Source organism: Lemur catta, chromosome X (genome assembly GCF_020740605.2).
Source record: "Lemur catta isolate mLemCat1 chromosome X, mLemCat1.pri, whole genome shotgun sequence".
Taxonomy (NCBI): Eukaryota; Metazoa; Chordata; class Mammalia; order Primates; family Lemuridae; genus Lemur; species Lemur catta.
Genome location: NC_059155.1, coordinates 46,619,219 through 46,645,352, shown reverse-complemented (window position 1 = coordinate 46,645,352; position 26,134 = coordinate 46,619,219). Strand labels below are relative to the sequence as shown.

Here is a 26,134-nt window from a genome sequence, read left to right as displayed (position 1 = left end):
CCCCCCTGTTAAATGGGACTAGTCATCTTTAACTCCTCTGTTGTGGTGAGGATGACGTGAGATGACCTCTGTGTGCTGTAGAATAGGCCCTCGCTAAGAGTTGGGGAAATTGAATTGAATCGTATCCAGCCATAGTTCACAGACTTGTTCCAGGCCAAGAGAGAAAGTGTGTGTGCAAGAGAGACTTGCAAAAAACAAGGCCTATCTCTGTGCACGGCTCTCCTCTGGGAAGGAAGGGGCCTGCACAGTGACAATAGACCAGGGGCGCTGACTCAGACAGCCAGTTCCTGTTCATTTCCCTTCACCACAGGACAGCAGCTGAGCGGGAGGTCAGCCCTCCGTGGGGCTCTGACTCGGTCCTTTGGCTGAGAACCTTTCCCAGAGAAGGACAAGCTCAATTCACAGATAACTCCCCTCACTGGTCCGCTGTGACTGGGCCGATGGGACCAGGGTGGCTGTGGGTGGCGTGCAGGCAGTGGGAAAGGAGAGAGAGGAAACTTGCTTTCTGAATCCTGAGTTGCTTTCCCTGGGCTGGGCTGCCCAGGAACAACTTCACCGGGCAAAGGAGTATGTGATTGATGGGGCCAAACTGAGCCAGGCAGGGTGCTGGGAAACAGGGTTCAGGAAAGTCCCTGGGCACCCACTGAGGAGCCTGGGGACAGGGTTTGGAGCAGTGTGGAGCCCTCCAGCTCCCTGCCCAAAACGTGGGTCCAGCACACGCTTCTCTCTTGCATGAGGATTTGCTGGATGTGGATTCTTGGTTATCCATTCCACTGGGATGGAGAGAGCTGAGTCTATCACCCTCTTCTGGAGCCGAGGAGGTAAGTGGCTGGGGGAGAAGGGTCTTGTGTTCAGCAGAGGGGAGAAGAGAAGGAATTGGGGTTCAAGGAGGAGGAGGAGGGGGAGGAGGAGGAGGAGGAAGAGGAGGAGGAGCTTTCTACACTCAGAGCCTGGACTGTCTCGGGAGGGAGTGGGGCCTCGTACTGGAGGTGTGCAAGGAGGGGCAGGACGGCCACTTGGCAGAGATGCTATGAAGGGAATTCACTATTGGGTGGCTCTGGGGGAGCCAAGGGTGGATGTGATCACATCCCAACCCTGAGATTCTGGGATTCTAAAGGGATGGTAAAAGTGACTGAGGAATTGTGTGTGTGTGTGTGTGTGTGTGTGTGTGTGTGTGTGTGTGTGTGTAAGAGATAACTGCATCTCTTACTTCCTATAAATCGACTTAACATGGATTCTGAGGCCTTGTCCCTTGGATGGTAGGAAATCCCATCTCAATCTATCTTGGGGCTTGGCTGAACTCCTGCTAAAATGCCAAATTTGCTTTTACTATACCAAGGCATGGAGGCAGGGAGAGGCAAGAAAGTGTTCCTGTCACTGGTCATCTATGCATACAGGTTACTACCAAGGGACCATGTGCTTTCTAATCACAGTTCCAGCCAGACCTCTTGGCAGTAAGGCAAAATCAAGTTCAGGGCCCTATGCCACACCAGGACCCCTCTCTGGCTTCTGTGAAGAGGATAGCTGGGTTGGGGGGAGGTGATTACCACAGTTACATGCCCTTGAAAATGTATAGAAGCTACTGCTATGGTTGTGGAGGTAGCTGGCAGGACAGACTGTGAGTCCGTGCTGTGTCTCTGGGGTTCTAGCTGGTCCTCTGTAGCAGGAATTGGTGCAAAAGGAGTTTATGAGCTAAAGCAATTTGTAAGGCAGAGTGATGGGACCAAAACCAAAGGCCTGTCAGGACCACGTGCTGTTTGGCATGGAGAAGAATGAGAGGAGAGTGGTCTTGGGTCTTCAGGTCTCTGAGGGGCTGTCGCAGGATGATGGGAGTAGATGGGGTCTGAGTGGGGCCTCGGGTGGCAGAGCTGAGGCTTGTGGACAAGAAGGAACTTTCTAACAGACTCTCTATGGGTGCAATGGGCTGCCTTGAAGACGGGCGAAGGGTCTGGGTACATCTGGGCAGGTTGCCTTTTTCCCAGAGGTATGGGGTGAGCCCTTGAGAAGACAAGGGCATGTGGGAGCTGGCCTTTGTCTTGTGAGGAAGGGAGGGAGGGAGGGTGGGAGAGCAGGAAGGCGGGGCCGCCCTCACCTGGGATGAGGGTCCAGTCCCACCCAGCAGTCGCCTGCTCTCCCACCTCCGCGACTGCTCCCTGGTCCGGGCTCCCTGCTCCCACTCCCCAGCCCATTCTCCACTCCGCAGCCCCAGCGAGCCTTTGAAGAACAGACACAGCTGCTCAGAACCGTCCAGTGGCCTCCCATCACCCACTGGTGAAAGTCCAGATTTATTTCTCTTCTCTATTGCCTTCTTTCTACTCTCTAAAAACAGAGCAGAGATAAGATCGTTTCTCACTCTAACACAGCTCTGACATTTCATAAATCTTTGTCCTAGACAGCTGGAAAGGGCTATATTTAACCTTCCGTCTTGTAGCTTTTAATGGAGGGACTTGCTTCAGGCACTGCCTTCTAACGCCACAGGAGACCAGAGTCTTTTCTTTGTTCTCTGCCAGCCAAGGTTGAACCCCGAGAGGCAGAGGCCACAGTCAGCCTCTTCCCCCAGTGAGACGTGCAGGCTGCTTGGCCAGCCCTCTGCCCCAGGTCATCTCCCTTCGCCTCTGTCTCTAGGTGAAGGATGTCCTCGTCACACCCTCTGGAGTGTGCCCCCTCAGCTTTCTTATCTGCAAATACTTGAAAGACTCCTCACTAGCCCCATAGCTGGGATAAGTGGGAAGGCCAGGAGAGCATGAGCCTAGGACGGCCAGGGCCTGGAAGGGCGGGCGGGGAGTGTGGGCTAGGGCAGGGGCCAGGAGACAAGGAAATGTACGGTCTGGTTGTGCCATGGGCGTGGGGAGGTGAGCCATGCGGAGTAATGTGCCAGGCCGTGTACTAGAAGCTTCGCATACTTTGCTCCGTGTGATCCTCACAACAATCCTGAGGTAGGTGCCATCATTAGCCACATTGTATTGCAGTGAGTTAAGTGACTTATCCAAGGTCATACACAGCTAGGAGGTGGCCGAATGGGGATTGAACCCAGGCCTGTCAAACTCCAAAGTCTCGTTGCTTTGCCCAGTCCCAGGATGTCCCTAGCTCAGTTAGCCCTGCCCTTTGGAGCAGCTCTGATGTGCTGGCCTCCCACACTTCTTTGGGATTCTTTGGTAAACACTTAAGCCCTGGCACACTCTTCCCACGCTGCCCATCAACCAGGCCCCAGGCCCACCTCAGTCTCTGCCCCTAGCTCAGGAGCCCAGCAGTTTGGGTTTTTTGATGGTGCCCCGTGCTCTCAGGCCTCATGGGCTGGTTTCTCCCACACTCTGTTCTCTTCTGCCTTGCAGATAACAGCTACTGGGATGAGTAGCCTAAAACAGTCAGCTATATTATTCATTTGTTTCCATGTCTGTTCCCTAGACTGCTAACACTAACTGCCTCTGTGGCCTTGGACAAATTGTGCCCCTCCTGTGGTCCCAGTTTCCTCAGCTGTAGAGTGGGAAGATAGGACACTCTCTAAGGGCCCTTCCATTTCAAAAGTCTAGGATTCCCAGGGTCCTTCCCCTCTCCGAAGCCACACCCCTACTGCCTTGTCTCCCACAGCCTTAGGGGGGAGGGTCACCACAGTCCCTGATTTGGAAACCTTTACTGAGCCAAGCGATTGCTCTGGAGCCAATGGACAAAGAAACAGAGCGGTAATAACTACCACGTGTGTAGGGCACTTTGTTGTTTACCAACCGTTTTCACAGTCAGCAGAGTGGTGGGGAGGGGACGCCAAGGTGATTTTAATGGTACATGGTACGGCTTTAAAGAACATTGAATTACATGGTGAGAAAATGATTCTCGTTTCCTTCTCTTTCCAGCATTCTGATTACATCAAGGAGAAAGTCTCAGTGTGGTGCTATTCTTCAGCCTCTATAATGCGTGCTAATCTTCTTTTGTAACAAAGCTAGAGCAGGCCTCAGACTCAAAGACATCGACAGGCAACAATATCTACATAGAATTTAATTACTGTCTTCGGTTTCCATTGCTTTTATTTTTTACAGCTACTTTCTATTTATGGCAAGTGATACTCCTTTTGTTTCGGTTTTTGATTACCATATACAATTTCTTTTAATGTAGATTTATTTAAGCAAAAAAAAATTCATTTAGAGGAAAAGATTAAGTGAATAGTAAATAGAACCAGTGGTGCCTAGATATGGCAAAACTTGTTAAAGTGGTACCGAAATGGTTGAAGGTTGGGCTGCACTGGAACGTGCCTTCGTTCAGCAGATGTTTCCTGAGCACCAAGTTCCTGTGGTGTGGAAGGGCCTGCATGATCTGCCCCTACTATTGTCTCAGACTTTATTGCCCCCTACTCCCCCTGCCACATTCTTTTGTGCCTTCTAGTATGCTGTATCTGCTGTCTGGAATGTCCCTCCTGTATCCCTTGCCCACCCATCAAACGCCAGCTAATCCTTCAGGAGTCAGTTTAAATGGCACCTCCTCCAGGAAGCCTTCCTTCAAATCCCCAGGTTGAGTTCAGCTTAACCCCAGATTCATGCTCTATTGTAGCATCTCTCACATTGCTGTAACCATTTGTTTACAGGCCTATATCTTCCACGCTTTTGGTTCCAGATGCATTTTATAATTAAAGCTTGAGGGGGCTGGGAAGGAAGGGAGAGAGAGAGAAATGTGACTGTGAGTGAGGCCTGTCCCAGTGACTGGGCCCTGGGGGCTGTTGCAGCGCCTGGGATCACTTGGAATTGAGGCTTCCCAGATACCAAGCCAGAGCCTGCACAGGCCACAAACCCAGCCTGAGCCTGCAGGCCCCACGGAGGAAGTGTATTGGGGTGCTTTTGGGATCACCGTCTGGAATCTCAGGGGAAGACGCAGGATTGGTTTGAGGGAGAAATTGGGCTGTGACCCTGTCCTAATGACAGCCTCAGCTGACCCGTTGGGGAGCTCTAGAGGTAGGCTGGCCCTTCAGAGTTGTTCCAGTCAGGGTGAGGGGACCAGTCCTTAGATGTGGCCTGCGCCTGGGGAGGGAGCATAGCCTTGGGCAAGGCAGCTCTGTCTGGGGAGGCAGCTGGGCACTTCCCAAAGAGGGCTGTCAGCCAGCAGCACCCTCGGCGGCTGAGGGGATCAGCCCTTCAGTCCTGAGGGAGAATCTGGACGCACATCACAGTGTCCACCATGGGGGTCTGATCAGAGCCCTTGGGGCTTCAGTGCTGCGGAGGCAGTGAGAAGAGAATGGTGCTTTGGAGGGTACAGTGTGGCTATCCAGAGTGGGTGACTGCAAGGGCCCAGTGTATGTTTGTTAAAACAAAAAATGACAGGGTATGATATTCCAGGCACTGCATTAGAGGCAAGGAGGATGCAGAGGCAAACAAGTCACAGGGAACTTCTGGTGTAATTGGGGCAACAGATATGTAAAGAGACTATTCCAGAACAATGTGGTAAGTGCTACACCTGTGATGTGTACCAAAGACCATGCTTCCACAGCACTTTGTTCTTGCTTTTCTTGGAGGCCTTATCATATGACCCTTCCAACAACCCTCTAAGTCACAAATTATTGTCCTCATTCTACACATGTGAAAATTGAGATCAGGGATATGCTCTAGACCTCACTGTCAGACCCCCCAGGCCAGGACAACCCACAGCATGGTCTACTCTCTCCCCTACACCACCCAGCCCCTCTCAAAGACACACGCAGTCCTTTGCAGTTTGCAAAGTGCCCATGACATATATTTCATCTTGACCCAGCCCTGCAAGATAGCAAAATAAGGGTGTCAGAATAAAGCAGGTTTTTATCTTATTTTCTTAACCTTCCTGGTATGCTTTCAGAAATAGATATATTTGGATCATATTTATAACAGTGACATTCTTTTTTATTCTGGTTTTCTTTTTCCTATACCTTCTTAACTACCTGTGAAATTCTTCCACTGCACTCATCTGTTTTCCGTATCTTGTCCCAAAAGTGAGAAAATTATGATCAAAATTCAGTTTGTTCCTTTTGTGCTGTGAGGGGGGAAATACAGGTTTTAAACTTTTTACAGCTTTACTCAAAAAAGCAAGCCTTTCTTGGTTGAAAACATTAAAAATGTATGAGTTTTTATTTTGGAGGGGGTGTGGTACAGTCTGAAGAAAAGGCCACTTAAAGGCAACTAAAAATCCCCTTTAAGGAGCTGGGTCTCAGGCAGGGCGGCTGCTCCCTGTTCCCTCCCCACCGCCCCTAGACTGTGCCTTCTCTGTCACCTTTGTGCTCACCTTCCTCCTCAAACTCCGGACCAAGTCCCTTTTTTCTCTTCCTTCCCTGCCTAAAAGATTCCTGAGGGCCTCCATTCCTGTCTCATGCCAGTGGAGGCAAATTTTGAGGGTGAACAAAAAAATTCTAGCATCTTTCCCAGTGGGTTTCAGTGCAGTCTGCCTGGCCTCCAAGTTCACCTAAAGCACAGCTTTTCTGTAGGGTTTTCCTAGCAGAAGCCATCACCCTGTAGAGAACCAACAGTTGTTCTATGAAGAGAGGAGAAAAGCTTTCATATGTTTCCAATGAAAACAAAGGTACCCATGCTCTGTGGCCATGCCTGCCCCTCATTTCCCATCACTAGCACAGGACCCTAATTAAAATTTACTGTCTCTTTGGAAAGATCAAAATCCCATGCTGGCCTCATCAGTTAACCAAGGGACCCTCGTTTCTACTCATTTCTTTTACTTCCTTGCAGGGAGTGTGCAATAAGTAATGGGGGCCAAAGTGGGGTGCAGGGGTCTACTTTATGCTTTAAAGATTAGGGAGGTAAATAAATCACTCTTATCATCAAAGTGTAACTTTCAAAAGGTTAAAAACACGACTCTTATTCAAATATATAGTGGTCACATGTTGAAGATTTGTTTAACTCATCGATGATGGAACCAGCATTACAGTAAAGCTGGTTTTTAAAATGATATGAGAATTAAACATAGAATTACCTCAAAAAGTTAAACATAGAATTGCCATATAACTCATCAATTCCACTTCTAGGCATATACCCAGAAGAATTGAAAACAGGGACTCAAACAGATATGCGTGCATGAATGTTCATAGTGGCATTATTCATAATAACTGAAAGGTAGAAACAACCCAAATGTCCATCGACAGATGAATAGATAAATAAAATGTGGCATATACATACAGTGGAATATTATTCAACCATCAAAAGGAATGAAGGTCTGACATATGCTATAATATGGATGAGTCTTGAAGACATACTAACTGAAAGAAGCCAGACACAGAAGAACAAATATTGTATAATTCCACTTATAAGAAATGTCTAGAATAGGCAAATTCATAGAGGCAGAAAGTAGATTAGAAGTTACCAGAAGCTAGGAGGAAGGAGAAATAAGAAATTCCTGCTTATCAGGTACTATAAGTGTTTCTATCTGGGATGATAAAAAATTTTGGAAATTGATAGTGGTGATGGTTGTATAACATTGTGAATATAATTAATGCCATTGAATTGTACACTTAAAAATGCTTAAAATGGGCTGCGGGTGGTGGCTCATGCCTGTAATCCTAGCACTTTGGGAGGCCGAGGCAGGAGAATTGTTTGAGGCCAGGAGTTTGAGACCAGCCTGAGCAACATAGCGAGACCTCATCTCTACAAAAAATAAAAAAATTAGCTGGACACGGTGGGTCACACCTGTGGTCCCAGCTACTTCGGAGGCTGAAGCAGGAGGATCGCTTGAGCCCAGGAGTTTGAGGTTGCTGTGAGCTATGATGATGCCACTGCACTCTATCCCAGGCGACAGAGTGAGACCCTATCTCAAAAAAAAAAAAATGCTTAAAATGACAAATTTCATCTGATATATATTTTACTGCAACAAAAGATAGTGTAAAAAAGATATGAGAGGCCTCAAAATAAAACTGAAATAAGATTTTAAAAAATTGGATACAAAACTGTGAAGTTCTGTAGGATAGATAACATAACTGTAACCTTTGGGGCTATCTTTCCTGCTACACAGAATTAGTTTTTATTTTTACCAGACAAAAATCATTTGCAATTTAGGAATCTTCCATAAGTTTACTTTTAACTTTACTGAGTCTGTGACTTAATCAATAGTGAATGGTAAGTCAAGCAGTTGCATGGATGATGCTCCTGAAAGGGTATTCAGTGATCTTTTTTGCCTTGTTGTCAAGTTTTAGATACTTTTTCTTGACACCTTAAATAATACATGACAAAGCACAACCCTCACGTGAGTCTCCACAAAAAAGTCTTGACTTTAGTTTCAAGGCCTAACTCTCCTGGGCATTAGCATCTTGGTGACATCTTTTAGAACTGTTTATCAGGCTCACTTCAGTCCATACTGCACATCACTGCGAGAATGACCTTTCAAAGTGCCACTTTCATTGTGCTCCTCCTACACACAAGAATTGGCATGACTCCTGATCTAGCCCACACTTCTCAGACTGGCTCTCATAAGCCTCTGGCATCTAGCCTGACTAGAGATTTGGAAAGGAGCTTACAAGTCTCCTCCCTCTTGGTCCCAGCTAGGTTGGTGTTTCGCTACTCCTGGCTGTACCTCCCCTGCCTCAGGCAGACACTCCCACTTTGAATGCCCCTGGCCCATCTCTTAGCCTGACTGACCTCTGGCAGTGTTTCCCGAATTTCAATCATCTGTATATCGCTGTCACAAATTTTATTTACTATCTGTATTATTTTCTAATTTTTTAAAAAAATAAATCTCCTCTCTTTTGAAAGTTTCCACTTGCCCAGAGCTACAGGTAGATATGCCATTTAAGAAAAAAGCTCATCTGGGTACCACCTCAAATCACCTTCATTTCATACTTGATCATGTTCTCATTGTTTGGTGCATTTGGCCTCACATGAAGATGGCCTTTGTCTCCCTCCAGCACGCAGCCGTGACCTAAGCTCACTGCATACCCTTTGGTTGGCTGACTGTCCTGTCTTCTTTGCAAGCATCCTGTCAGAATGCTGATGACTTTCCCTTTGCCCCTTTATTGTGTACAGAATCATTGCAAACACACTTCCTATCCTCCAGGGACTTGTATTCTGACCACGAGAACAAAAGCAGGTGTTCTAGATGAGTCAGGAGGACCTAGGTCCCTCTTGGCCACTTTTTATTAATACTTGCATCATCTTGAACAAGAAACCTCCCTACCCTTCAGTTTCCTCATCAATGAAATGAGAATAATAATAATAATACCTGCCTTGCCTACTGTTATATTATGGAGTGTGAGAAATGACCACCTAGACACCGAATTGAGCCAAGTTATGAGTCTTTATTAGCTGGCCAGCAACCACCCCCTGCCCTGTTAGGGTACAGGTACAGAGAATGGCCCTGAGCCGAAAAAAACAGGAAAGTTTTATACTATCCTGAGTTAGAGCTACGTGACTTTAGGCATGGTGGTACAAACAACATTATGTCATTTTTTCTACGGCTGCGGGGTCTGGGACCAGCCTTGGACCCCCCTGTTTCTGTTACAATCTCTAAGCGAGCAGGTTTACAGAAGCAGATAGCACCAATTAAGGAACATTCTTTCAGGCATCAAGCAAGCACAATAAATTTCACGACAGGCAGCTGGAAAGTTTAAACAATTAGTTACAAGTTAATTGCTTTGTTTTATCTTTGCAGAGTACATCTTTCCACTTACAGACATAAGTCAAGCCGAACATACGTCACCTAGTGAGCAAACATAGGTTTAAATTATAGACTTAGGTCAAGCGGACATCGGTCATCTAGCAAGCAAGCGTAAGTTTTCTAGTGGGCCTTTACACGTACCTCATGAAATGGACAGGAGGCTCAAACAAAGCAATAGTTGTGGAATTGCTTTGTAAATGAGAAAGTGATATCCACATTTTAGTGAAATGATTCCATGAAAGGTAACTAACAATACAAGATGGCCAAATAAAGAATGTCACAAGACAGTTTCCCAAGCCTTGAATGAGTCCCTGTGGTACTCACTCACGGGCAGGAGGATTCCCAGGGGCTTGCTTGAGGTGGCTGGGCCATGAGGCATGAGCAGAAGGAAGTTCAATAAGCTGGGGTGTAGGTGGGGGGACAGTATCTAGGTGTGGAACATGACGGAAGCAAATTGAATAAAGAAAGAAAGGTGGATGCTTGCTCAGGGCTGATGAGGCAGCCAAGCGGGCTTTACAAAGGAAAGTGTGAAGAGGGGGATAGGAGAAAAGGCAAGTGCGCCCAGAGCGCCAAGGCCCCCGGTGCTGGGCAGAGGAGCTGGGCCTGTGCTGTGAGAAGCCACTGGGGACTCTGGGATGAAACAGTGGGGAAGCAACCAAGCTTTAAAATGCAGATTCCCCTAAGAGAAAGGCTTCTTTTCCTCCCCATAATTTATCATTTATGTGTCTTATTGCAAAATAAAATATAGACTCATTATGCAAAAGAAAGTAAATCAACAAATCATTAGAGTAAAAAATGAAAGCCTGTCTTTAACTCCACCCTCACCCCTCCATGCAGCCAATTCCAGCCTTTTTCAAAAGCTAAACACCGTTAACAGCAGGGTGTATATCATTCCAGACCTTTTCCTATGAATATGACTGCATACATGTACGTATTCCTATCTTTTTACATAAATGAGATTCTATTATACATTTTATACAAAGCTTGATTTGTTAAACTTAATGTCTGTGGACATTTTTCTATGGCAGAATGTATCTTCTTTTCTATGGCTATAGAATATTGCTTAGTGCAAATAGATCACAGTTTATTTAATCAATTCCCTATTGATGAAGACTTCTGCAATTAATGTTGCTGTCACTTTTTACTTTTACTTTTTTTTTTTTTTTTTTTTTTTGAAACAGGGTCTCACTCTTTCCTGGGCTAGAGTGCAGTGGTGTGATCATAGCTCACTGCAACCTCTGACTCCTGGGCTCAAGTGATCCTCCTGCCTCAGCCTCCCAAGTGGCTGGGACTACAGGCATATGCCATTACGCCTGGCTAATTTTTCTATTTTTCATAAATATGGGGTCTCACTGTGTTGTTCAGGCTGGTCTTGAACTCTTGGTCTCAAACAATCTTCCTGCCTCGGCAGGAAGACTGTTAGGATTAGGTGTGAGCCACCACGCCCAGCCCTTACTTTTACATTTTTAAATGCAAAATGTAACATTTGCATGTAGTAAAAGAAATTCAACAGTGTGTAAGAGTATTTAGTGAAAAAAGTAATTTTCCTGCCTTCCCCAGCCACCCCCTATCCCCACTTTAACAGCTCCCCTCTCAAGAGGAAACCACAGATACCAGTTTCTGGTGTGTCCTTCCAGAAATGACCTATGCATATAGAAGTATGTGAGTATGTATGTGTCTGTGTGTGTGGAGAGAGAGGGAGGGAGGGAGAAGACGAGGGAGGGGAAGAGAAAAGAGAGAGAGAAAGATTTTAATATAACTGATAACATAGTACATACAGCATTCTGCCTTATGCTTTTTTTCACCTAACACTATATCTTAGAGAACATTCCATATCAGCACGTATTTTTAGCCACATAATTCTTCTTAATGGCTGTAGAGTATTCCATTATATGGCTGAACCACAATTTATCTGACCTGTCTTCTATCGAAAGGGGGGTTTTGCCAGTATTTTGCTGTCACACATAGTACTCCAATGTATATCTTTGTTCATGTATTAATGTCGTCATATGCACTATATCTGTAGTATAAATCCCTAGAAGTAAACAGGAATGTGCATTTAAATTTTTGTCAGATAATGCTACACTACTCTCCAAAGAAGTTGTTGCATTTCACCCTCCCACCAGTCGTGTATGGGAGAGTCTGTTCCTCCATATCCTCCCTCCCCATCACAGCATGTCACAAACCTTTTAAATCTGTGCTTGGTAAACAGGATGAGAACCTGAGGTGCTGGGGGTGGGAATATGGCCAGGGAGGGCAGAGATTGTCTGGTTGTTCCCGTGGGTGTGGATGTAGCCCACAAATGTTATGTCCCCAAGACCTTAGGTATCTAGCAGTTCCAGGTACTGCTGTCTAGAACATCGCTGCCAGCCTGAGTCCTCTCAGTGCAGAACACCTCAGAGGTCACTGAGCACCCGCCGACCCAACTGAAAGACGGCTACCCTTGACTCAGGCATAGGCTATTTGGTCTGTTCATTTGTGACCTAAAGAACAGTGCCTAGGGCTGGGCACAGTGGCTCATGCTTGTAATCCTAGCACTTTGGGAGGCCAAGGCTGGAGGATTGCTTCAGGCCACCCTGACCATGAGCAAGACCCCGTCTCTACAAAAAAATAGAAAAATTAGCTGGGCATGGTGGCACATGCCTGTAGTCCCAGCTACTCAGGAGGCTGAGGCAGTAGGATCACTTAAGCCCAGGAGTTTGAGGTTGCTGTGAGCTAGTCTCTACTAAAAATAGAAAGAAATTATCTGGACAACTAAAAATATATATAGAAAAAATTAGCCGGGCATGGTGGCCCAGGCCTGTAGTCCCAGCTACTCGGGAGACTGAGACAGGAGGATCACTGGAGCACAGGACTTTGAGGTTGCAGTGAGCTATGATGATGCTACTGTACTCTAGCCATGGCGACAAAGCAAGACCCTGTCTTAAAAAAAAAAAAAAAAACAGAATTGAGGGATCATTTCTGTCCACTTTGTTCAGAAGGGGGCTATGACTGAGGGAGGCACGAAAAGCATTGGGGGCTTCCTCTCTGATATATTAGGCTTAAGGCCAAATCCAGCAAATAAAGTACTTGGGTTTCTGTAACCCTTCTATCTCCAAGTGGAGATGTACAATGTTGAGATCACAGGCTTTGTCACCAGACAGTTCTGAGTTCAAATCCTAACACTAACTATGTGGCCTTGGGCAGGTTCCTTGACCTCTCCATTTCCTTGCCAATAAAATGGGGTTTATAATATATCCCTTGCAATATTATTGTGAAAACTAGTCTAGACAAAGAATTCAAAGTGCCTACTACAGTGCCCAATGTGTAAAGTTGTTCAATAGGTATTATCTATTGTGATTATTGAAGTTATCTTTTAAGTTAAGCCTCTTAGCTTGTGTCTATTAAGCTCCTAGGAAATGCGACTGTGCTTGCATTTCTAGAGTTAAGTGTGGATTTCCCGAGTCAACACACAGCCAGGCACTGCAAACACTCCCACTTCTTGATGTTTACAACTAAAGGAAAAAGCCTTTTCTTTCTGCTGGTTGATTAGCTTAGAGACAAGGCAAGCCACCTCATCAATTTGCTAATGTTCCTTTCAAATACTTATAAATTCTATCTCCTTCCGACAGTTCCGCCACCTGAGTTCAAATCTATTCTCTGGACTATCTCCCCAGATATATTGGAGTTGATTGCCAGGAAAGGCACCTTCCCCGCAGACGTGGGACTCTGGACGGGTCCCCACATGGCAGTAGTTAGGGTATAGTTAGGGTATCTCCATCTAATACATGGGCAGTTACAAGTCCTCTCCCAGGGTACCTGGGCCTGTGCTGTGAGCAACATTATTCCTTCAGTCCAGGAGTCAAGGAGGTGGGTGAGAAAGGGCCTGCTTAACACTGCTCTTAACTCTGCTCTTAACTCTATAGGGTGGGTGGCCCACAGGTTATTCATTGGTCCTGCCCCCCATTGATGGATATTGAGGACATTTCCAGTTTTACCCTGTTACTAACAATGGGGCAGTGAACATTCTTGGACATATATCTGAGTGCACGTGTATGAATATTCCCCTAGTATAGCTTTATGAAAGTACAGTTACTGGATCAAATAGCGTTTGAATAGTTACTTTAAATAAGTACCAGAAGCCAGGTGCTCGCACCTGTAATCCCAGCACTTTGGGAGGCCGAGGTAGGAGGTTCGCTTGAGGCCAGGAATTTGAGACCAGCCTGGGCAACATAGTGAGTCCCCATCTCTACAAAAAAAAATTTAAAAATCAGCTAGGTGTGGTGGCGTGTGCCTGTAGTCCTAGCTACTTGGGAGGCTGAGGCAGGAGGACTGCTTATGCCCAGGATTTAGAGGTTACAGTGAGCTATGATCCTGCTACTACACTCTAGCCTGGGTGACAGAGTGAGCAGAGTAAGACTCAATCGCTAAAAAAAAAAAGAAAAAAAAAAAGAAAAAAAAGTACCAGAATATTACACTCCAAAAAGGCTTAAATACTTATACTCCCACCCCTTTACCTCAGCAATTGCACTCCTGGTTCTATACCCTAGAGAAACCCTCAGGTGAACAATGGCACATATACCGTGATGTTCATGATGGCATTGTTTTCAAGAGCAAAATAATTTGAGAAACAACAGGAGAATAGATAAAAGCATTGTAGATTCAGACAATGGACTACTACACAGCATGAATACTTCTGGTAGTCTGAACCAGAACTACCTGTATAAACAATAAATATTTCTCAGAAATCTAATGCTGAGCAAGGAAAGCAAGTTGCAGAATGATATGTACAGTTTGATGCAATTTATTAATATTACAGTTTACAAACATACAATCCCATACTGTATAGTTTATTGCTTATGAGCACATATATAGCACATCTTAAAACATGCATGCAGATCAGAAACACTCAGTTCAGGAGAATGCTAACCCTGTGAGGGGGAGGAATCCAGTTGGGGAGGAACACAGGGGCTTCAACTGAACTTGTAATATGTTATTTCTGTTTGTTTTTTTTTTGAGACAGAGTCTCACTCTGTTGCCCGAGCTAGAGTGCCGTGGCGTCAGCCTAGCTCACAGCAACCTCAAACTCCTGGGCTCAAGCGATCCTCCTGCCTCAGCCTCCTGAGTAGCTGGGACTACAGGCATGCACCACTGTGCCCAGCTAATTTTTCTGTATATATATATATTTTAGCTGTCCATATAATTTCTTTCTATTTTTTTTTAGTAGAGACGGGGTCTCGCTCTTGCTCAGGCTGGTCTCGAACTCCTGAGCTCAAACAATGCTCCTGCCTCGGCCTCCCAGAGTGCTAGGATTCCAGGCGTGAGCCACCGCGCCCAGCCAATATGTTATTTCTTTAGGGAAAAGGTTCTGGGGCAAATATGGGGCAATGTATTTGTTCCTGACACTTTTCTATATGCTTGAAATAGTTCAACACCTAAGAAAAAAGAAGAAAAGAAAAAAGTAGGGCAGAGATTACTGCCGCGTCTTTTTTCCAGATGAGGAAACTGAGGCTCAAACAGGTTCACAATCCTTCCATAGCCCACACTTTTGTTCAGAGGCACCCAGTACATCAGAGAGATAGATAATCTCCGTGGGAAGAGACCTTGCACCCTAATTCACTGAGAGCGTCGTCTTCTCTCCCAGACACCACTGTAGATCCTGAGGATGGATTGCTTTGGGTAACGTTATGATTCTTGGCTTCCAGGCCCAAGAGGATGACCACTGAAATTGTGCTCTTGTCACCCTAATACTGGACCCTGCCTGCCCATCAGGGAGCTCTGGGTATACTTGCACCAAATGTGAAGAGTGCTTGAGGCAAATGTTAGATCCAACCCTGGATTTGGCAGTGGTCTTTACCATGAGCCCACCATTGCAACACTGGGTGCAGTGAAGCGACAGCATTGCAAAGCTCTTTCTGGGACCAGAATTTTGTCACAATGTCTCCTGCAAACAGTGTTGCCTGGTTAGGTGCCACAATGGGACCACCAGGCCTTATCAGCACCACTTGATCTAAAACAGAAACCAGGAGGGGTAGGAAGGGCTGTCTCTTGGTGCTTGGCCCCCGTTGCTATGGCCCCTGTTGCCATGGTCCCCAAGCACTTTTACTTGTGATTTCTCTCAATTGCTTGTAGCATCCATCAGCAAGCAGGACCTAGAAACTCTTTCAGGCAGACCAGGGAGAAAGCTTTTAACAGGAAAGATAAGAGCGAGTAAAGGAAGTAATTAAACAAACAAAATGAGTAGATGGAAAGAATTTGGTGTGAGGCCCAGAAAACAGCTTTTGGTTTTTTTAAGAATCTTCTTGAGATGTGATGGACTGAGGTGGCTGGGTCAGAATTCACTGAGAAGTGCCCATTATGTAGCTGCCATGTGGTACAGGTACAGCAACTCTATGCCCTGGATTTTCCAGAAAAGTCCCAGTTTCAAGTATTTTATTCTGTTTGTCAGACCAAGAATCCTGATTTGAGATTCAGAAAATAAGGTCACTGTAGTTAGAGTAGCTCTCTAAGCCATCCAGGAAAGCCTGATTTAGAATCTACTCCCCCCTCATGGGTTGGCAGGGAATCCCCACAAGGCCTGCCCCTGGGCCCCGAAGGCCTGAGTAAAGTGGCCCCTTGTACAGCCAAGAGATATGAAAGCGCCTCTGGACTCCGTGCCCCCTCCTCACCCCCCTTTACCCCTGTAGCTCTCCAGGGGCAGGGAAGGTGTGGCCAGAAAGGCATGGGGTTTTGGCTCCCATGGACCCAGATTTCAATATGCCCTGCACAGTTGTTCTATCAACTTGAACAATATTCTAAGCCTCAATTTCTTCATCTGCAAAATGAGAACAATAATACCTAAGGACACAGGGTTATTCTGAGCATCACATGAAATGCTTGTTACCTTTAAAGCACTGTATGAATGTTAGCTGTTAAAATTCGTTCCTTCATTAGACATTAGAAATAAGTGTCTACTACATGCTAGGCATTAGGCCATGCCTGCCTAGGGGTACAGAGGTGAGCAAAACAGACAGGTCCCTGCTGGCACAGAGCTTTCAGCCAGAGAGGTAGGCAGGCATTAGCCAAAGATCGCCCCATTCAAGCAAGGTCCAAGCAGAGGGGAGATGTGGTAGGAGTGCTCTTTTAAAAAGCTGACTGTTGACAGGGTGCGGTGACTCATGCCTGTAATCCTAGCACTCTGGGAGGCCGAGGCAGGTGGATCACTCAAGGTCAGGAGTTCAAGACCAGCCTGAGCAAGAGCAAGACCCTGTCTCTACTAAAAATAGAAAGAAATTATCTGGCCAACTAAAAAATATATATAGAAAAAATTAGCCGGGCATGGTGGCGCATGCCTGTAGTCCCAGCTACTCGGGAGGCTGAGGCAGGAGGATCACTTGAGTCCAGGAGTTTGAGGTTGCTGTGAGCTAGGCTGATGCCATGGCACTCACTCTAGCCCGGGTAGCAGAGTGAGACTGTCTCAGAAAAAAAAAAAAAAAAAAAAAAACCTGACTGTAGCTGCTATGTAGAGCCAGAGAGGGCAGGAAAGGTGTCTGGGAGCCACTTAGGAGGCTTCTGCCAGTGATGGTGGCTTAGACTAGGGTGGTGGCAGTGCCCATGGTAAGAAGTGGTCAGATTCTAGATAGATTTGGGAGGTAGAAGCAAGGGAACGTGGTGATGGATTTTTGGGAGTGAGGAAAATACAAGGAGTATTTTAGCTAACCATGTCCCCAGGACTTGGGCCACTGTAACCACAAAGCCAGTCCCAAGGCTGCTGAGGGGACTGCGTGGAGGGTCCATTTCTCCTCTTCTCCCTTCTGTAGAGCAGTACAATGTCAGCCCTTCAGTCTGGAAATAGACTTGCTAGACTTGATCTGAAATAAGCATTTAGTATCAATATTTAAAAATTTACTTTTGTGTAGAATAATAAAGCCAAATATATGGCATTCTGGCCTCATGTTGGATGCAGATTTCTCCTTAAGATAAATTCTTTTCTTCCAAAATTTGAATGGGATATTACTTTAAAAATAACAGAGTTGCCGTTAACTTGGGATACTGAAAACATTCTTCAGTTGGTGATCTCCTCAGGGACCAGTATATGTTCTTTGAATTGGATTCCTTTCAAACCTTGGGCCCAATAGCTTTTGCTCCAAGAGACTAGAAAAGAGCGCCTGAAAGGGGAGGAGGAAACGGGAAAGGCCAAAGACAAACTCGAGTTTCATAACGATTAACCACAGTTAACCATGCTTTATATAATTTCACACAAATTATTTGTTGTCATATTTTGCAAATTCAGAACCAGAGCCGTCTCCTGACTCCTAGTCCAATGCTCTTGCTACTTACTGCACTGCCGGGTCCTTAACTTTTTTTTGGAAGGGGGAGGGGCAGGTCTCTCTGTGATAAAAAAAAAAAGTTCCAATAGACATTCAAGGCCCTTCTTTATTTGAAACGGTTTATTCCATTTGCATTGAGAATGAGCATAAAAGAAAATTTGGTATTTTCCCACACCACTTGTCCCCCACACACATCAACAGTGCTTTCATTTCTCAAGCCTCGCAGGCCCACCCTTCAGAAGCTATTATCTGCCTGACAATCGCTGAGACCTCTTGTCTTTCTTCCTCTCTCAATTAAACTCTAAGGACTGAGGTTCCCATCTGCCCTGGAGCAAACACAGCTCTTGTTATACCTGTTTCCCAGAATCTGGAGAGCTTTTTTCCTTTCTCCAATCTCTATAGCTCTCTTTTCAAAACACTTGACCCTCTTAGTGATTTTTAACTGCAGGTGGCAATTAAATTGGTTTCCCAAACTTAAACCAAGCCTTCTCTCCAATACCCCCTGCATTTATGCTGCCTCCACCCACCCCTGAACCAGGAAAGAAAAAAATCACACACACAGATACACACACACACACACACACACACACACACACACACACACATACACACATGCACACACACACTTTTTGGAGTTATTTTTCTCTCGCTAATCGGCCCTCTCAACACGAATGTGGCAAAATTGCTAGGGAGAAATGGTAGAATGTATTTCCACTAGAATGTATTTCCACAGTTGATGGGGCTGACGTGGCCATCTTTGGTCATGGTGTCTGTAATGGAGCAGTATCCAACATAGCGCCCTTTCTCAAGTTCTTCCTCCTTGGGAACACAGAGGTAGCAGGAAATGCCAAAGCTTTGGGCTCAAGCTGAGCAAGGAGCCAACAGAAGTGAAATGGCTCCCCATTCACAGACCTTTGTGGGTTTTGAAGGTGAGAGGAAAGAATAGGGCAGAAAAGGAGTAAGAAAGAGGAAACTGAGAGGGGTGTTTACCAGTGGAGGAAGCTATGAAAAGAATAGTAGAAATTCTGATTTTTTAATTTAATTTAATTTTTATTTTAATAGTTTTATATTATATAAACTATTATAGTGTGTTATATTTAAATGTATGAAATATTAATATACTTAATGGTTTTGTTATTGTAAAATGTCACATTTGCTGTTAAAACTTCAAATAGTCCTGAAGGGTTTCAAGTTAAAAGTACATGTCAAAGTCCTTCCCCATCCCCCTGGAAGTCCTCCTCCCACTTCCCTGGGGCCATCAATGGTAACAGTTACTTGTGTGTCTTTGCAAACTTGATCTGGGCTTATATAAGTATCTGTGTGCTTTTGATGCACAAATGAGATCATATAATACATGCTCGCCCATTCCTTTCCTGTTTTTTAGAAAACTTACCAATAACTCTCTACAGTTTTCCCATCTCTACTCATAGAGATCTCCTTAATGGCTGCATATCATCCCATTGTGTGGCTGCACTGTGGTGTGTGGGACTCATCCCCTGTTAGTGGACATTTAGGTAAGATAGAAAGTCTAATGCCATACTATCCATACAAATATAATGTGAGCCACAAATGCCAGCCACCTATGGAATTTTGAATTTTGTAGTAGTAGCCACATTTCCCCCCACTGATTTGAAATGCCACCTTTATTATACTTTAAATGCCCATATATACATGAGTTAGTTTTGGCATGTCTATTTTATTTAATTTGTCTATTTTTTTGCCAATTTGTTACCAGTATATCCCTCATTTCCAGTAGCCACATTAAAGTAAAAAGAGGTGAAATTAACTTTAATAATTTTTTACTTAACATACTCAATATATCAAAAATAGGATCTCATAATCGATATTAAAAATTATTGATGAGATATTTTACATTCTTTGTTTCATATTAAATCGTTGAAACCTGGTATGTATTTTACACTTCCAGCACATTTCAATTCAGACTAGCCAATTTTAAGAGCTCGAGAACCATGTGTGGCTACTGTATTGGACAGTACAGGTCAAGCAGGCAGAGAGGTTCAAAATGTCACCTGGGGCCGGGCGCGGTGGCTCACGCCTGTAATCCTAGCACTCTGGGAGGCCGAGGCGGGTGGATCGCTCGAGGTCAGGAGTTCGAGACCAGCCTCAGCAAGAGCGAGACACCGTCTCTACTAAAAAAAATAGAAATTATCTGGCCAACTAAAATATATATAGAAAAAATTAGCCGGGCATGGTGGCTCATGCCTGTAGTCCCAGCTACTCGGGAGGCTGAGGCAGGAGGATCGCTTAAGCCCAGGAGTTTGAGGTTGCTGTGAGCTCGGCTGATGCCATGGCACTCACTCTAGCCCGGGCAACAAAGCGACACTCTGTCTCAAAAAAAAAAAAAAAATGTCACCTGAGCTGTGTGTCTCTGTAGTTGGTAGGAATGAATTAGAAGGTCAGACATTTAGGTCAAAATCCTCAACTTCACCACTTGAGCCAACTTCTGGGGCTTCTCTGGGCCTTGGTTTGTGGACTCCAATAAACTTACTGAATGCTGGTTGGGTACAGAGCAGAACAGCTGAGCCAAGTACGGTCACGCCTCACATAACAATGGGATACGTTCTGAGAAAAGCACCATTATGCGAGCTTGTTGTGTGAACATCACAGAGTGTATTTACACAAACCTAGATAGTGTAGCCTACTACGCACCTAAGCTATATGGTAGAGCCTGTTGCTCCTAGGCTACAAACCTGTACACCATGTTACTGTACTAGATACTGTAGGCAATTGGAACATCATGGCAAGTATTTGTGTATCTAAACATAGAAAAGGTACAGTAACAATATAGTATTATAATCTTGGGGGACTACCTTCCTACAGGCAGTCTGTCATTACGCGGCTCATGACTGTATCAAAGGCCCTAGGCCTCTTCACGGGCTCTAGCTTTGCTGGCCACAGAGATAAGGAAAGGGCCTGGGTACTCAGGAAATGATTATCTGAGGCCTGTCACAGGTTCCTCCTTCTTTGCCTCAGAGATGCCTCTGTTCACAGCTTCTCATTGTACTTCTCATTATACTCAAAACCCAATGCCCATTTCCTCTTTTTGAAAAGCAGAGTGTGTGGCAACGAGGCTCTGAGGAAAGCCCTGGTGCTGGGGTTGGGGAGGGTGTGGTGGGAGGAACTCACATTGCGGCTTACTCAACTGTGAGATCTTAATTCGGTGGCCCCAGAGCCACTGTGCTCCTGGGCGGCAGTGGTGACAGCCATGGCAGCACAGCCTAGAGCCTGGAATGGTAAGCACGGGTACAACTGCATACTGTGAAGGGATTCGCATGGGATGAGCTCAGGGTTTGGCAGCTGGCTGGGTGTCTGCAGTGTGGGACAAGGCAGGTAGCCAGACAGTACTGGGGATGGGACAATGAGCTTTGGCCTAGCCCGAGCCAGGTCAGATTTGGGAAGCATTTGGACTCCACAGCAGGCTTGAGGGCTTGGCCCCATGGTTGGCAGGAAGCTAAGAAATGTGATTATCCCCTGCAGGGCAACGGCAATGTGCTATCCCTGGGCAAAAGATGTGGCCACATGCCCACTGCTTGACTGATTTCCAAACCAGCCCTCTCCCAGCCTGCCTACGCCCAGCTGGCCAGCTACAAGACCCAAGCCTGCAGCTCCGGGCGGGCGAGCCAAGCGTTCAGAGCAGCTCGGGCTGCATAAGAAAGGAATTTCCTCCTGTGGCAGCCTGGGAGGGAGCTCTTTTTCACCAGCCCCACCTCCAGCTTTCCCATTGCCGAGCCTAGGGGTGGAGCACCAGCATTCCTTTTTCATTCCTACAGCTGCCTCTTCCAGCCCTGTAGCCTAGAAACTCTCGCTGGTGCAGACTGCTGAAGCACCAGACAACACCCCAGCTTTTCTGTCTGGTCACACGAGCTGTGGCCTCCCAATAAATCAGGCCTGGACTAGGAAAGCAGAGCACTATCACAGCAAATCAAAGTCCCATGCACATGGTGGACTCACCCCAGCTTCTGCCACTCCAGCTCCCTTCCTGGCTGGCCAAAGGATAGAAGTCCTGCTGATTAAAACTCTTCCCTGAATGTTGGCAGCTCAGCACCTAGTGCAGAGCCTGGCACATACACAGGAGCTACCCAGTAGAGTTCTCTTGGATGGATGCATGCATTCGTGCGTGGATGGATAGATGCATGGATGCATGGATGAATTAACATGCGCTGAATATTGTCTTTGCTGTACCTCTTGCTCCCAAAGCCCTAAAACTAAAACTTGTCAACTTATCACTTTAAAGCCTTCTATGACCAGGCACTTATGTACCCACTGATCTCCTCCACTAATTAAGAAAAGATGATGAGTAAAACCAACCAGGGCTTTCCTGAGGGTAAGTTAGGAAAATGGCCTGACAGCCTTGCCTTGGTCTTCTGGGATGAATCATCCTACCTCAAGAACCAAGAGCGTGAGGATTGTTATCAGACAGACTCAGTTCACGTTTCAACCCTGCTATTTCCTACCTATGTAGCCTTAGTCAAAAGTCACTTCACCTCTCCAAGATTTAGTATTCTACTCTGTAAAATGGGGCTAAAAATACCTATTCAGGAGAGTAGTAAGGAATAAATGAGAAAATATGTTAGGTTGAACCCAATGAAATTGCCCAAAGCATTTGAATACCAGCAATCTGCAATTTTGTATGCTTAAACCTAATATATAAAATGTTTTATAAAGTATAAAGCACTATAATAAGTAGCCCTATATAAGTATTCATTATTCTTAAGACAGCTAATTTGAAAATCACAAAATATTGTTTTTGCAGTAAGTGACTAATCCCACTCATCAGAATACAGGTCAAACTAACAGAAGAAGCCAATTCTCTGCCAATCATGGGCTCCAGGCATTTCCTGGAGCATTTTGGCTTGGGAAATGGGGACCAGGTATTTTTAGGAGACTAGACTAGTTCACAGAAAGCGATGGAAATGAGCAGCAGAATGACTCGTGACAGCTCCTACCTGGAAATGGTTCACCCACAAAAGCACAGTAGGAGTTGGCACATTGTCCTGCCCCAGGTGGTAGTGTCCACTCCCTAGCTCCAGTTGCAAGGCAGAGGCTGCCTAAGACAGGCCCTCATTCCCAGGGGGCAGAGCCACCAGGGTCCCAGGCCACCGTGCACCTGGAGGAAACTGAAAGTAGCTGCCTGCCAGCTTTTCCCTCCCTAGTGGCAGCTGCCAATCCCAGATAGTTCTCTTGACCTAGCAAAGGCCTCAGCGTGACGAAGCTTGGATTTGGAACTGATAGTTGCAGTGGCCACAGTTGGGAGGACTCTCTAAACATTCTATACATTTGCTCCTCAATCCCAATCCTAGCTGTAAAGGTCACTGGAATTTCAGGCCAGAAAGGACTGGGAAGAGCCAAGAGAAATGCTTGTCACTTGGCTGTGCCTCAGATGCTGGCTGGCATCCCAGACCAACGAGGACCACCGAGGCACTAAACAAACAGCTATAGAGTGCCTCCTCAGTGTTTCCCATTGACGACACAATGGTCATTTTGGGTAGGACAGTTCCTCATTGTACAAGACTGTCTCGTGCATTGCAGCACATTTTGCATTGGGTAGCAAGATAAGGGTAGAGAGCACCCTGTAAGCCTGAGAGCCAGATGATTCCCAGCTGCCAAGGCTCAGGAGAAGGGCCCAGGCAGAGTGGTGGCCCCTCCACAGCTCCGAATGGCATCTTGGAGGTAACTTCTTCAACTAGACGCTCCATAACTGGCCTGATGGCTGTGAGCTGCCCCGTGAGCCTGGTGCCTGAGTAACCTTGGTCAGACCCATGGAGACATGTAAAGTCACTCAGACAGGGCCTAGGACCTGAGGGGAGAAAAGCCAGGGAAGACACCCTCCAGGATCTACCCGTGGGCAGACAGTGGGCCAGGCTGCTCTGGGCCCCAAACCAAGGCCTTCGGCAGAGGGTGTACATGGAGAGTGGGGCCGACTTGGCCCAGTGCCTGAGTGCCAGTTTCCCAGCATCAGCCAGGATGGACACAGGATGTGTGAAATTTGTTCAGGGAAGTGTGAATATACAATCTGAGCTACAGTATAGACTCCACATAGCACAGAGGTGCTTGACCGGGAGTTCGTGTACTTAGAAGGGGGGGAAAAATTACAACTTTATCTTCACTAACCTCTAATTGAAATTTAGCTTTTCTTACATTATGAACACAGGCAGCACACTGCAGTAGCATTAACAGTATCTGTGGCTTTGTCTCCAATAGGAACCACAGGTATTTTTATATTTCATTGCTGCCGCTGAAGATATCTCAAATTACCATTCCACTCATGACTATTTCAAAATCATGGTAGTTAGTGGACCCGCCACCAGATCATGTTACCTAATGTGTTAATAATGAAATGTATATTACTATAGTTCAAATTTAGAAACATATATATTGATAACTCTAAATACAACTGACTTCCTTCACAATCCTATGTATTTTATTTTATGCTCATAAATATATTCCGAGAAGGAGCCCATAGGTTTCATCAGACTCTGAAAGGAATCCAAGCCATAAAAATTTTAAGAAACCCCGGATTAGAGGGTTGGCAGGAAGTCAGGTGGATTGGGGTCAACAGGGAAGGCCTTGAACGCAAGGAGACGGAGCATTGGCTTGTGTTCTGTGGGCATCAAGGCGATACTAAAGGTTTCTAACCAAGACGCTGCCCAAGATGATGCTGAAATCTCCAGCTTGGGATTCATCAATGGAAATAGAGAAACCAGGAGGAAGAGGGATTAGGGTAGTGGGAGAGGGTTCTGTTTTGGATATATTAAAGTTGAGGCCAAGAAAAATGTGGACATCCAGGTGAAGATGTCCACTGGGCTCTGGGAAATGCAAATGGACAGACTGGGAGAGTGGCCATGGCAACAGAAAGATTTGGGGGTCATACTCCAAGATGATCACAGAAGCATTCGCAGTAATTGTGGTCACCGATGAAGAAAGGGCAGTGAGAGAAAAGGGGCCAGGGCAGAGGACTGTCATAGGCCGACTTCTCCAGGAAACATTTGGAGACAGATTTGCATGCAAGAGGTTAGTTGGGGACTGCCTTCTCTAACAGCACATGTAGGGGAGTAAGAGAAACAAGACTGCTCAGAGGCAGGAGTTGAACTGTGATGTAGTCCCATTGGAGACCTCAGCGCCTCCCATGGGAAGCTCTGGAGATAGGATGGTGCTTCACATGGTCCCATTTGAGGCCAGGCAGCTGGGCCTTTCTTTTGCTCCCTCCGGACATCTATTGACTAGATTTTGGATTCGGGTTGCTCTCCAGAAAAGGATGTTACCTTGGAGAAGGACTCAACTGTGAGCCATTGGCCAGCACCCCTAGCAGCTGGGGGGAATGAGTGCCTTGGTCCTGAATAGGTTGTTGAGTAGCTCAAGGTCTACTGTACCAGCCCTGCAGGAAATGCAACTGCCCCTACCCCAACCCTGCAGGCCTCTGGGCAAGTCCCTCCCTGCTGCCCATAGCCGGTTATAGGAGTCCCAGGGACAGGATGCCAGGAATTTGAGTCCTTGATGCCGGTAATTCAGGGTCCTCAGTGTCCCCTCCAACTTCTCCCATTTGGGGCTAAGCTAGGTGGGATGGGGTTGGGGAAGTTGGAGGGCGTGGAGCTGTTGCTATCCTCTGCACAGTTTGTTTATAAGAGGTTACCAAAGTAAGTAAATCAACCACTGCCGAAAAAGGCCCTGTGGCTTCGGCATCCCTCCCTTCCTTTTAGGGTGACCCACATCTCAAAGAGGAGATGTCACCACAATTGAGGTTAGAGCCCTGCTCACAAGGCCTGTGGGCCGCCCAGGAAACGTGATACTGTTAGAGCTGCCAAGTGAAAAAAGTTGGGTTTCATTTTGAGAGAAATGTAAAAACTTAAATTTGATGTTGACTTTCATGTCCTTACACCTAAAAAGCAAACCAAATAGCAACTGAACTGACTAAGCATAAATTCCCCCAACCTTTGAAATTTAGAGTAGCTGTAGGAAACTTGAATCCAGAAAAATTCACGCATTCATTCATTCAATCATTCATTCCGAATAAAAAATAAGTTCTGAATTTGCAAAATGATAGGCTGAAAGACCAAGCATGGCCTGAAGGCCAGTTTTCTTTTTTCTGCAGTTTTAAAAATAATTTAAGTTAGTTGCCAATGCACTTTTTAAAAAATTATAAAATCTGGCCCCAGTGGACACATCAGCTAAAACTGAGAAGTGCTGCCCCCTTGTGGGTGGGCATGGAGCTCCCCAGTTCATCG

At 45.9% G+C, this 26,134-nt stretch overlaps 1 protein-coding gene across 2 annotated transcripts in view; it reads left to right on the top strand.

The window, feature by feature from the left end:
* The first annotated feature begins 681 nt into the window (after positions 1 to 681).
* NHSL2 (NHS like 2) overlaps positions 682 to 26,134 on the top strand; it is a 64,336-nt gene continuing 38,883 nt past the window's right edge. For both annotated transcript variants that reach the window (XM_045538619.1, XM_045538620.1), the window contains exon 1: positions 682 to 821. In XM_045538619.1, the coding sequence (XP_045394575.1) occupies positions 779 to 821 (43 nt within the window). In that variant the 5' untranslated portion in view covers positions 682 to 778. The remainder of the gene's footprint in view (positions 822 to 26,134) is intronic.